The sequence below is a fragment of the Phyllostomus discolor genome, chromosome 2 (assembly GCF_004126475.2).
Source record: "Phyllostomus discolor isolate MPI-MPIP mPhyDis1 chromosome 2, mPhyDis1.pri.v3, whole genome shotgun sequence".
NCBI lineage: Eukaryota > Metazoa > Chordata > Mammalia > Chiroptera > Phyllostomidae > Phyllostomus > Phyllostomus discolor.
The window spans coordinates 126001206-126014564 of NC_040904.2; the positions used below are offsets into that span (position 1 = coordinate 126001206).

Genomic DNA, 13359 nt, shown 5'->3' on the forward strand with positions numbered 1-13359 from the left:
CTGTAATTTCATCTAGAAATGAACTATCTCTGTTTTAAGCAACATAAAATGTGTTTTGAGAAAAAAGCCAACATCCTCCCCATGGAGAGAGGACAATCTGAGACTAAAGCACAACAAGGACCACGACATCTGTCCTCAGTGCTACTCCTATGACCTGGGAGGGGGCCTTAAGGACCTATGGCCTAGAAACAAAACTTGTAAGAATGTCACTTCTCTACATCATTAATCAAAGCACAGTTGAATCTCCATCACAAGAACCTTAATAACAGTCCAACATTCAGACAGAGTGGGACATGAGTTTAGTACATGGAAAACTTCATTTGTTCCACAGGTAAGTCTTGATTATTCTGTCTCTCATTTCCCTCAGCTCTAAAATTAAACTATCTTTTGATACCTTCCCATTTTGCCAATAGGAGATTAAAGATTAAATGAAATGTCTAACTTGCTATAAAAGGAATTAGTGTAGCTATATGGGGAGGGGTTGGCCAGAGGTAGGATGGATGGCGGGAAGCGTGCTCACCCCCCAGAACAGCTCCTCAGAGCCAGGGGGAGCACACTGAGAGCAAAGGATGCTGGAGAGCCCATAGGCATTAGGGCTTGCTCTGTTTTGGAACTTTCAATAACACGAAGTAAATAATTTTCTTCAGAGGTTATCTGATGAGCTGTTGTTCAGGGTAATTCAAACTGAGAACACGAGACTTTCCCTATCTGCAAGTGGGTTACATAAGAGTTACAAGCAATAGAGTCCTTAAGAGTCCATTAAGTTGGAGCTGAAAACTTAGGTTTAAATAATGCAATGTGGGGATGAAACACAGAAATCACAGAAACAAATGTTTGGTATACGCAGACAACCAAAACCTACTATGGAAAGCTTTAACCACTACATGTAAAAATATTTTCACATATCAAAATGGCTCCAAATTCTTTATCATCATCACTGTAAATCAAGAAATAAAAGTTGCACTAACACAAAACCTTCCTCTTCATAACTGCAAGATTTATGAAACTTTCTTATAAACACATTTTTTTAACCCTGAGGCTGATTATCACCAAAGTGAAAAAGAAAAGTCACTATAGGCTGAAATTGATTCAATGTAGAATTTTTTAAATCATTTATTCTTTAACCTTGAATGGCCTTCTCTTCACTCTCCCACCCATGCTAATTGATGACAGGAGAAATAGATGACAATTGGTTGTGTCCAGTCCAGCAATATATAACATACTGACCGTTATGATTCTCAACTTAATCCACCAATCAAAACAAAGAAATAGAATTTTAGTACCAATTTACTCAAAGCTATCACATGAAAAAATTTATCAAAATTGTCTCTTTCTCATAAAAAGGGAATTGACAGTAAATTCTCAAACAGTTCTTTCTGACAATGTCCACTGCAGTGCACTCTACTTGGTAATTCAGTTCAGAGTTCAGACAGATTGTCTTGCAAACTTCAGCTCTGGGCTCTTAGTCACCTTGAGACAAGACCTGCACGTGTCTAACAGAAAAACAGCCCCAATGCTACAACATTCAGTTATTCCAGGCAAGTGATGGCAGAGGCAATCATCTTGAATCAGAAAAGAGATGGCCACATTGAAGAGGAGACTATTTAAACTTTTTTGGTATATAAACAGAAATAAATAGCACAAAAAGATTTTCAAAACCTAAATTCCCAAGGTTTCTACCACAGTTTTTTGTGAACAAGGCTAAGGCATGGTGTGCTACCACTCACAAGGCAGTCTAGGGGCTTTTTCTCCCATATGTCCATGATGTTCTCTGCATGTTTCTAAAATGTGCTCTTTCTAAATATTAACAGCACTTCATCAAAACCAACGGTCAGTCAGCACATCTGAGCCAGGCACTCTGTCCTGTCGCTTGGTTTCAGAGTATTATATGTGCAATTTCCTGTGGACTACTTACTGTTGACTGCACAATCACGAGGATTCTGGGCTATAAGAAACAAGTAGGGATATATGGCAGGTAGAGAATTACCACACCTAACCTTGTTCCATACTCTCTATTTTTATTATTCCTGAGATGCCTTCCCAATTCAAATGACTGAACTGAACAACACAGACAGGGACATTTATTGGGTTTGTCTTGAGAAGTTAAATTATGTTCACTATCTCTCAGCCAAACTGGGTGATGATAATGAAGAGAGAATTCAGTATTAGACTGAATTAGAAAAATCTTTTCTGAGAAAGACTTGATACAAGTGTTCTTTTCTTTTTTCCTGGTAGACTCAAGGTTGGAAAAACTCTTAACAATTGTATAGCCAATCCCCCATCTGACACCTGAACTGCTGTATAACATTTCTGCCCAGATGTTGCCCATTGTCTGCTAAAATACCTTTAGGGTCAGCAAGCTATTGCAACATTATTCACTCCTCCTTAGAATAGGATAGCAAAACAGATGGAACAGGTAAACAAACTTTCATTAAACATGATTGTGAATTTTGTCTAACTTTTCAAGAGACTTAGATTTTCAATCACTACTCAAAGGAATACACCAGATTTGTTCCACGAATCCCATGCTTTTCACAATGATTCAAAATGGGGAAATGAGAATTTTATGGGAAAAATTCTCATGGGAAAGCAGATAAAAATATCTTAGAAATAATCACTGTAGGTACTCCAAAACAAAGGGAAAGTAAATGTTTTGAATAATAAATAAAAGTTCCACTTCAAAGCTGCTATAAACACCTTGGGCACAAGTCTTGGTACAAGAATTCCAAAGCCTCATTGGATGCATAATCACAGCTGCAGCATCTGTCAGTTCAGAGGCAGGTGACAAGAGAGTGACAGGAGCAAGTCTGGGACTGCAGCCTGCTGTCCCCAGCACTCAAAAGCAGGACACGCTACCTTGACTTCTCCTTCCAGCTTGTATAGTAGCACTGCAAATACTTTTTGTATTTCTGACTTCTCTTAAGGTATTCAGACTGCTTCACCATTTCAGATGCCCCCTTCAGAAGACCAACAAAGCAACATGTTGTTCAGTGGACAGTGATATCATAATTCAATTTACAATGGATCAGTTCCTATGAAGGACAAGTTTATGTCTATACACGTATTTTTGGAACATATATATGAATAAATCTATCTGAACTGAAAACATTCATTCTGATAACACACAAACTTTAAAAACTCTAAATGATCATATTAATTGAGACTCAGCTGATTCAATTTTGAGTGTTATCTTTCACTGCAAGGTGTTAAAATGGCAATGGTGTCGATTTTTAACACACAAGACTGAATAACGAACAAAAACAAAACAACAAAAAAACCAACCTTAAAGTCAGTATGTCTTTATATGGAGGCCACTTTTTTTTTTCATATGGGTTTCAAAAGTGTCAGATAATTAACATTTAGTGGCTAGATGACAGGAGAGCAAATCTTCCTGCAAAAAAGAATAAACTTCTTTGACCACTGAGATTTGGAAGTCAAATCAATGGAAGTCTATTAAGTACTCAGGATAGATCTGGTTGGCATCAAACACCACAAAGATCTTTGGATTCCAGGTGTCATCCACACAGCTGTCATATAAATTCACATAGCTACCGTCTTTGGAGGGAGGTCGCATGTATTTGGAGTCTCCATTTATATAATCTCCAATTAGCACTCGAGCAAGAAACATAGATTTATATGTTCTAAATAGATGCCGCTGTTGCAAGCTTACACCATGAATTTGGAATGTGTTTCCATGTTTTATGTCATCTTTGCAGAAGCGACTGGAGTAAGCAGCATCTCTAGCAAAATAGGTTCCTTAAACAAAAAGAACCAAAAAAAAAAAAAAGCCAAGATTACTCTGAAGAACACATGAAACAGAAACAAAAACATTCTAATTGTTAGGGGAATAGACACATGGAATTATATAACTAAAACAGATGTGGAATTTCCTCTATGCAGATGTTTAAGAAAAGAATAGGAATTCCTCTGTAAGGACAGTTGTGATTCAGGCTTCCACGGGGACAGATATGTTTGTATAGACCAGTCCCCAACACCAAAACCATCCCACCCGCACAAAAATGTAGCTGCCAGACTTCTATTTTCAAAAGAAATATTATAAAGAAATCCAATATGTAAGACACATACAAACTATTTAAGTGTGGGAGCACCTGAGTTTTTTAAAAAATTTTTATTCATATTTAGAGAGAGGGGAAAGGAGGGAGAAACAGAGGGAGAGAAACATTGATGTGCAAGAGAAACATCAATTGGTTGCCTCTCCCACACCCTCACCCCCTACGACTGGGGACCTGGCCTGCAATCTAGGCATGTGCTCTGACTGGGAATCAAACCAGTGACCTTTCAGTTTGCAGGCCAGCGCTCAATCCACTGAACCACACCAGCCAGGGTGGATCTGAGTTTTAATTGTTTGGACTCCCTTCCATTTCTGTTTCCTTCCATCACTTTCCCCACCCTGCTACACTGTACAGCAATGAAAACTATTGTCTACAGAGATGATTTTAACCCATCCCACAAAACACATTTTATGATAAGGAGTAACAATTCAATAATATTTCTGAAATCTCCTGGACAATAGAACTCTATGTCCAGGAGAGTGTACTGCTCTTCACATCTGACCATCCCAAAAGAACAATATCACTGGTTGATTGCCTAAGTATGAAAACTCAGTAAAGCCTCTGACTCTTCTGAGGAGTCAGGCCTACGAGATTGCCATCATTATAGGAATATTTATTTTAAAAAGTTTTTGAAAGAATTTCAAAGTCTCATATTACCCAATACTGACAGGATTTATGTAACACTTTTCTGATCCTCTCACAGTTAAATAAATGGAATGGCCTTTTCAGTAGTTATTTAAAAATTAATTTATTTTTTAAAACTATAGCACATTCTGATCCTAAGTGGCAATCAGTCCTCTTGATGAAGGTAAGGTACAAAGTAAGAGCCAGCAAAATAAATTTCCACCCCTTACCTTTTCCCCTTATCTCTCTCCTTAATTTGCTTGAGTAGTGGGCATAAAGTGGAGAACTTGGACTTTCACAACATTAGAAAAAAGGTGAGGATTTCCCCCATTATTCCTTATTGCTTATTAATATTCTTACCTATCTTTTTCTAAAAAACAAAACAAACAAAAAATACCAGTACTAGACCCTTGTACAATGTGATTGATTTATTTTATAGTTCTCTCTATATCTGACATAGAACAGTTTTAGTTTTATCCATGGAAAGGACTTAATACATGAAAATTAAATGTCATGCAAAAATCAGCTAACATGGACATGATGCCCCATATGAATGACTGGGAGTGGGGTGTGACTGAATCCAGTAAAAAGGTCTTCTATCTTGTACATGCAGGAAGTGGCTTCTCTGTGGCTCAGAAAATCTAAGGGTGTGATGGGAACTTAATATAGTAACTTTTAACTTGATGAATGACTATCAAACCCCTGAATTACAAAACAATCAATTGTCTCCAAAAAGAGATTTGCTCCCAGGACTCAAATTGGACCTGGAATTCTGATAATTACCTTTACCAAAGAGAGCGCCATGTATACCATTTATTCTCCAATCAAAGTTATGAATGCAAATTGCTTCCACAAACTCACTGCTGGTACCATGAAATAGCATTTGTTCATTAATCTGAGGCACACCACTTTTTTTCTTGAGCTGAGCCTTTTTCCTAAAAACATAATAAACATAGACAACACACACACAGAAATATAAATGGCAGTTATTAATTTTTCAAGGAGCAAAATTCAATAAAAAGCATGATCCAGAAAACAATTCTTTAACATAAATAATAAGTGGACAAAGCAGCTCTAAAGAAGAATCTCAAATGCTCTTGAACACATAAATCATCTCATCAAAAATCATTAGCTAACACTGAGACTTAAGGTTTGAAAATTATACCCAAAACTACAGATATGCCAGACAGTGCCTCATTACAGTAAAGGTGGTTGCCTAAGTCAGTCAAGTTTTACAGATGCCTAACAATGACATTACAAACAATTAAATAATACAAAGTTCACAGAGTCTTTAAACAGTGGATTCCTTGAACAAGGACCATGCCTTAATTGATGTATTCCCAGAGGCTAAAAAATTTTGATTGCATTTAATTGAATTTTGAATCTTAGGGCTGGAAGGACATTAAGCCATCATTGAACATCTTCCCAATGGAAAAATCCCTTGTTATTACAAGGTAGGACTGGCTATAACAGTATAAAAACAAACAAATTGAAAACAGCCTAAAATTCTTTCATAGAAAAATGAATAATTACATATTTATACATGAAAATTAAAAGTAGTGAACTAGACTTACATGTATTAAAATAGATAACTTACGAAAAATGATACTGAATGTAAGAAGAATGTTGTAAGAAGAGACATATAAATCAAAATAATACTGCATATTGTATAAGTACACATATGTAGGTAGTAAAAAATATAAAAACACGGACAAGAAGGCAGCACACCAAGCTCAAGAGGGAAGAAAGAAAACAGGATGGGGATGGGGTAAACAGTTTACCTGTATATATCTTTGTATATTAAAAAATAGATAAAGGAGATCCAAGATAGTGGAGGAGTAAGTGGAAGTTACACTAACCTCCTCCCAAGACCAATCTGGAATTACAACTAAATTGAAAAGAAATCATCCAGAATAACCAACTGAACACTAGCTGGAGAGGAGCCTTATAACCACACACAGACAGAAGAAAGCACTTCACCACAACACTGGTAGGGAGTGCAGAGGAGATTCGAGAGGGCTGGCTGGGCTCACATGGGCAGCAGCTATAGTGCTGGTGGGATAGTTCAGTGGCCGGGGGTTCCCCTTGGGAAGTCTGGGGTCTAAACCCCAAGCTGGACTCCCCAGGCTATACAGTCATCCCTCACTATATCGCAGTTCACTTATTGTGGCTTCACTGTACCATGGGATATATATATCTAATTCTGTGTTGCGGAGTTTTCACTATATCACAGGATTTTGAGGTATATAGGTATTTATATAATATTTATGATTTTAATTATTTTTGCCTAAAAATTTAAAACATAAAAATGTTAATTCAAACATATTAAAAATATTAAATTGAAAAAAAATACAGTATGTATTTCATCAGCAGATGAATACCGTACTGTACACAATGGAAATGCAGCAGCCACTACCGCGTGTGCAAGTTGCCAACTTGAGTTTATACACGGCACACTATTGGCTGATGGAATGGAAGGCGACCAACGACAGCACTGTGTTCTGTATCCTGGGCACTGATTGGCTCAGTGACTGTAGCATGGGTCTGTTTGCTCTCCCACACGGTGCCCAAATGTTCAGCATCTCTCCTTGTTCACTTTACATCGATATCTGATCGCTGTGCGTAGTGTTGCTCTGTGGTGTTGTGTTTTTGTGAAATTTTTGTAAATGTTTGAATTTATTTCAAGCCCTACAATGCCACCCAAATATTCTGTGCCTTATAAGACTTCTGGCAGTGAACCCAAGTGCCAGAGGAATATGCTTACTATCAAAGAAAAGGTGGAACTTCTTGATATGTTAAAGGAAGGCAAAAGCTACATGGCTGTAGGCCGCCATTATGGGATCAACGAATCTACTATTTGCTACATAAAGAAAGACAAGAAGAATATTAGGTCTACAGCAACAATGGCTTTCAACAAGACTGCAAAGAGGGTGGTCACTTCCCGCAATAAGGCCATTGTGAGGATGGAGTCTGCATTGGCCCTGTGGATAAATGACTGCAGGAAGAAGAATAGCCCACTGGATACCAACACCATCTGGACAAAGGCCAAGAAACTTTATGATAGTTTTGCAGAAACCATGGACGTTCACGACAGTGACGAGGATGAAGACAAGGACAACGATGCAGAAGCAGGACCTTGGAGTGCTTCTCCCACCAAAGCAACCCCATTCAGTGCCAGCAAGGGCTAGTTTGACAAATTTCAGAGATGCTTTGGACTCAAGATAAAAAGCAGTGCCAGCAGCTCCCCATAACTATGTTCATCACTCTGACAAAGAGATCAGTTGCACCTACACTTTTAGCGGAAATAGAAGTTATGGCCCAGAGCAAAGATACTACACCACCTGATGTAGTGCTTGATGAAGTGTGTCTTCAGAAGAGCTGTAATGCTCTTCTTGACCATGTAGTACATTCATCTCATTGTCATCACCTTCATCGCCGTCAGTACTGCACAGCTACATAATTCATGATCTTCATCATTCAAGTTGTAGTATACTTCACTGGTGAGCACCCATATAGAATTTTATATGTTGCTAAAATTACATAGGTTTAAGAGTACACAAAGTGTTTAAGAGCATATGAAGTGTTTATAAGACTGTGGGAAAGGTTAATAAGAGAGTGGGAAAGGTTTACAGGAGTGTGGGAAGGGTTTATAAAGCCTTAAAATATATATAAATAATAAAATAAATATAACGCCACTACTTTGAGGATTTTCACCTATCGTGGGGGTCTCTGGAACGTAACTCCCGCGATAGGTGAGGGATCACTGTAGCCCAAAGCCCAAAAAGTACCCAGATAACATCCAGCTGTCAAAAGCACCAGGGTTTCTCTCTACCAAGGACAAATGGCTGTAGTCACAGAGAGCCTCTTAAAGGGTCAATGCACAAAATTTCATTTACAGTCACTTACCCTAGGTTCCAGCAAAGGGAGGGCAGAGTGGACTAGAGATGCTTGAGGAGAGTCTGGGGATGGTGGCTTTGGGGAGAGAACTGAGAGAACAGCCACCAGTATCCTGGTGCTGAGTTATCTACCACATGGCAGGAACCATCTTTCTCGGACAGACCACTCCCTTTGAAGTAGCATCAGCCTGAGGGGAAGCAATAGCCCTGCCCACAGGAATTACACTGCCCCATCCTGTGGTGCTTAAACCTGCCTGCTGGTTATAGATTGACTAGATTAACAATTGAAGGAGACAGCCACAGACTGTGGATCCCTGGTAGTATCAAACAGGCTACCTAGGGCCAGACTAGGACACCATCTCACATTGCCAGGAGTGCATCCAGAAAGAGAAGACAGTGCTAAACACTAGATTCTACTGAGATGAAATCGACCACATTCTTCATGATTTATGTTATTTTCTCTCCTGCATATCTATTTAGCATTCACTTCTTGTTCTGAAAGTTTGTGCCTATTAGTTCACTCATTTTTATAATATAGTTCATTTCAAATCTCATATTTTGCTCCTCCCTCCTTACACCATTTTACCTCCTTTCCTCTTATTTTCATATTAAATTTTGTTTTCTCTCTTGCTACTTCTTTCTACTCCACACTCTTATTATTTCTCCCCCCTACAGCCTCTCAAGCCATTTTTCCTGTCATTAGTCATCTCACATTCTTTTTCCTGTTTTTAAAATACCCTTATTCTCTGTCCACCTTTATTAGTCTTTGCGCGTTGGTTGTGGATATGGTGGTTGTTATTGCATTTCTTCAATTTTATTTCTAGATCTTCACTATATTTGTATTTCATATCTCAAATTTTACTGCTCCCCTCTCCTACTCCATTTTGCTTTCCTCCTGCCCTTTCTCTATTTTTGTTTCAAAATTTGTTCCTTGTCTTAGCCTGGTTTCACTCCTCACCCTTAGTATTTCTTCTCCCTCTATGCCCTCACAATCACTTCTCTTTCCTCTAGACATCTTTCTTTATTCCTTCTTATTCCCATCCATCTATATTAATCCTTGCTCATTTGTTGTTGATAGTGCAGTGGTAGATCTTTTTTATCTAATCTGGCTCCTTTTTATTCTCTCTAAATATATAGGTTTCTTTTTTATTTCTGTTTAAACCAATACTATGCACTTCCTGTCTCTTACTCCATTTTGTCTTTTTCTTCCCTCTGTTTTTTATTTATGATGTAAATTTTACTTCTTTCTTTGCTTTGTCTCTATTCCCTACTCTAATTATTGCTTACCTCTCTAACCTCTCAGAATCATTTTTCTTTCAGGTAGCCATCTCATGTTCATTTTTCCTTTCTCATAACAGTCTTAATCTCTTTACACCATTATTAATATGAGTTCATTTGCTGTTGATAATGTGATTGTGGATGGGGGTTATTTTTGCAGATGTGGGTTTGTTACCTGGGCTGTTTGGTCTTGTCCTGGTAGCACCTGTACAACAGCATACAAGACACGGTGGTTGAAGTGACTCTTAGCCAGCCAGAGGGAAGTACCCACAAAAGAACAACTCAAAGAACAACCAAACCCCAATTACAACCAGAGAGCCCACATAAATGGCATAAAGAGCATCCCAAGAGCATAAGGCTCAGGAGGTCAAGGAGACTGCACCACTGAACCCCACAGGTATCCTACCACAGAAGGTCATACCATGAAGACAGGGAATCAAAGCAGATCAATCTAATACACAGAGACAAACAAGAAGAGTAATCTAAAATGGAGAGATGAAGAAACAACACCCGATCAAAAGGAAAGGAGGAATCCCTAGAAGACTGCTAAACAAAATTGAGGCAAGCAAATTATCAGACACTGAGTTCAAATTAATGGTTATAATGATGCTCAATGAGCTCAGTGAGAACTACAAAGAACTCTAGGGAAGCTACAAGGACTTACTGTGAACTACACCAGCTTGAAAAAGGACATAGAAACTATCAGTAAGAGCCAGGAGGAAATGAAAAGCATAATATCTAAAATGAAGAACACAGCAGAAGAAATTAAAAGCAGGCTACATGAAGCAGAGTATCAAATCAGTGGCCTGGAAGACATGGTAGAAAGAAATTCCCAGACAGAGCAACAAAACCAAAAAAGACTTAAAAAGAAAAAAGAGGGTTTAAGGGAGCTGCAGGACAACATGAAATGTAATAATATCCATGTCACAGGGATACCAGAAAAAGAAAAGGAAAAAGGGATAGAAAAGAAGACCTGTTTGAAAAAGTAATGACATAAAACTTCCTTAACTTGATGAGAGAAAAAAGTCATGCAAGTCAGAGGAGCACAGAGGGTCCCAGTCAAGATGAACCCAAAGAGGCCCACTCCAAGACACATCATAATTAACATGGAAAAATTTAAAGACAAAGAAAGAATCTTAAAGGCAGCAAGGGAAAAAGTAACACACAAGGGAGTTCCAATAAGGCTATCAGAAGATTACCCAAAAGAAATACTATAAACCAGAAGGGAATGGCAAGAAATACTCCAAATAATGAAAAGCAGGGGTCTGCAACCAAGACTACTCTACACAGCAAGGCTCTCAATCAAGATAGAAGGCCAAATAAGAAGTTTGAAAGACAAAAGAAGACTGAAAGAATATATCTCCACCAAACCAGCATGCCAGAAATGCTAAAGGACTGCTTTAAGAAAATGAAGGGGCACAGGCACAAAGGGAAAAAATAACAATGAATATGTACCCTTAAATGTAAATGGATTCAATGCTTCAATCAAAAGATATATGGTAGCTGAAGGGATAAGAAAACATGAACTGCATATAGATACTGTCTACAAGAGAGCCACTTCAGAACAAAAGATCTACACAGATGTAAAGTTAAGGGATGAAAAAGAATATTCCAAGCAAATGGACAGGAAAAAGAAAAAGCTGGTGTAGCAATACTTATATCAGACTAAATAGATTTCAAAACAAAGGTCATAGAAAGAGACAAAAAAGGATACTACAAAATGTTTAAGGGAATAATCCATCAAGAAGATATAACCATTGTAAACATATATGCACCCAACATAAAAGCACCCAAATATATAAGAAAAATCCTAGAGGACTTCAGGAAAAATATTGACAGAAACACACTCATAGTAGGGATTTTTAATACTCCAAAGTTAACAATGGGTAGATCTTCCTAGCAAAGAATCAACAAGGATGTAGTGGCATTGCATAGGACACTACATCCAATGGACTTAATTGATATATACAGAACCTTTCACCCCAAAGAAGGAAAATATACATTTTTTTCAAATGCACATGGAACATTTTCACAGATAGACCACATGGTAAGAAACAAAACTAGCCCCTACAAATTCAAGAAAATTGAAATCATCATGCATGTTTTCAGATGACAATGGCTTGAAACTAGAAACCAACTTCAAGGAAAAAACTCAAAAACATTCAAATTTATGGAGACTGGGTAACATGCTATTAAACAATGAATAGATCGATAATGAGATCAAAGAAGAAATCAAAAACTTTCTAGAAACAAATGAAAATGAACACAAAACAGATCAAATAAACAAGCTAACCCTACATCTACAAGAACTAGAGAACAACAACAAAGTCCAGCGTGAGTAGAAGGAAGGAAATAATCAAGATCAGAGCAGAATTAAATGACACAGAGACTAAAAGAACAATTCAAAGGATCAATACATCCAGGAGTTGGTTTCTTGAAAAGATAGACAAAATCAATAAACCTTTAGCCAGGCTTGTCAAGAAAAAGAGACAGGGAACCCAAATAAGTGAAATCGGAAATGAAAAAGAAATTATAACCAATACCACAAAAATACAGAGGACAGTAAGAATTTACTATGAACAACTATATACCAAGAAATTTGACAACCTGGGTGAAGTGGACAAATTTCTAGAAAAATATAATCTTCTAAAACAGAAGCAAGAAGAAACAGAAAACCTGAATAGACTGATATGAACTAGTAGAATTGAAGCAGTAATCAAAAAACTGCTGGTATACAAAAGTCCTGGACCAGATGGCTTCACAGGCAAATTTTACCAAACATTTAGGGAAGAGCTAACTCTTGTCCTTCTCGAACTATTCCAAAAATTTCAAGAAGGGGGAAGACTCCCAAACTCTTTTCATGAGGCCAGTGTTATCCTAATTCCTAAAACAGGTAAAGACACAACAAAGAAAGAAAATCACAGGCCGATATCGCTAATGATCTTAGATGCTAAATCCTCAATAAATATTGGCAAATTGGATCCAGCAATACATTAAAAAGATCATACATCATGACCAAGTAACATTCATCCCTGGGATGCAAGGATGGTACAATATTTGCAAATAATAAATGTAATACATCACACAACAAAATAAGAGACAAAAATGACATGATCATATCAATAGATACTGAAAAAGTATTTGGCAAAGTACTGTTCCCATTTATGATAAAAACACTCAGCAAAGTGGTCATAGAGGGAGCATACCACAACATAATAAAGGCCATATATGAGAAACCTGCAGCCAACACCTTACTCAATGGGCAAAAACTAAAAACTTTCCCCCTAAGGTCAGGAACAAGACAAGGGTATCCTCTTTCACCACTTCTATTAAACATAGTATTGGAAGTTCTAGCCACAGCAATCAGACAAGAAAAAGAATTAAAAGGCATACAAAATTGGAAGGAGGAAGTAAAATTGTCATTGTTTGCAGATGACATAATAGTGTACATAGAAACTAGTGGCTCTACCAAAACACTATTCAACCTA

General features: G+C 37.6%; 1 protein-coding gene across 6 annotated transcripts in view; it reads right to left on the reverse strand.

Moving 5' to 3' along the window:
- Positions 1–13359, reverse strand: part of PARP11 (poly(ADP-ribose) polymerase family member 11) — an 84795-nt gene that overhangs the window by 12878 nt on the left and 58558 nt on the right. For 3 of the 6 annotated variants that reach the window (XM_028533134.2, XM_036018546.1, XM_036018544.1), the window contains 2 exons: positions 5481–5632; positions 862–3756 (listed from right to left, as the gene is read on the reverse strand). In XM_028533134.2, coding sequence (XP_028388935.1) covers positions 3440–3756; positions 5481–5632 — 469 coding nt within the window. In that variant the 3' untranslated portion in view covers positions 862–3439. Of the gene's footprint in view, positions 1–861; positions 3757–4320; positions 5068–5480; positions 5633–13359 lie in introns of those variants that run through there. The other 3 variants (XR_004901469.1, XM_036018547.1, XM_036018545.1) reach the window with 3 other exon arrangements.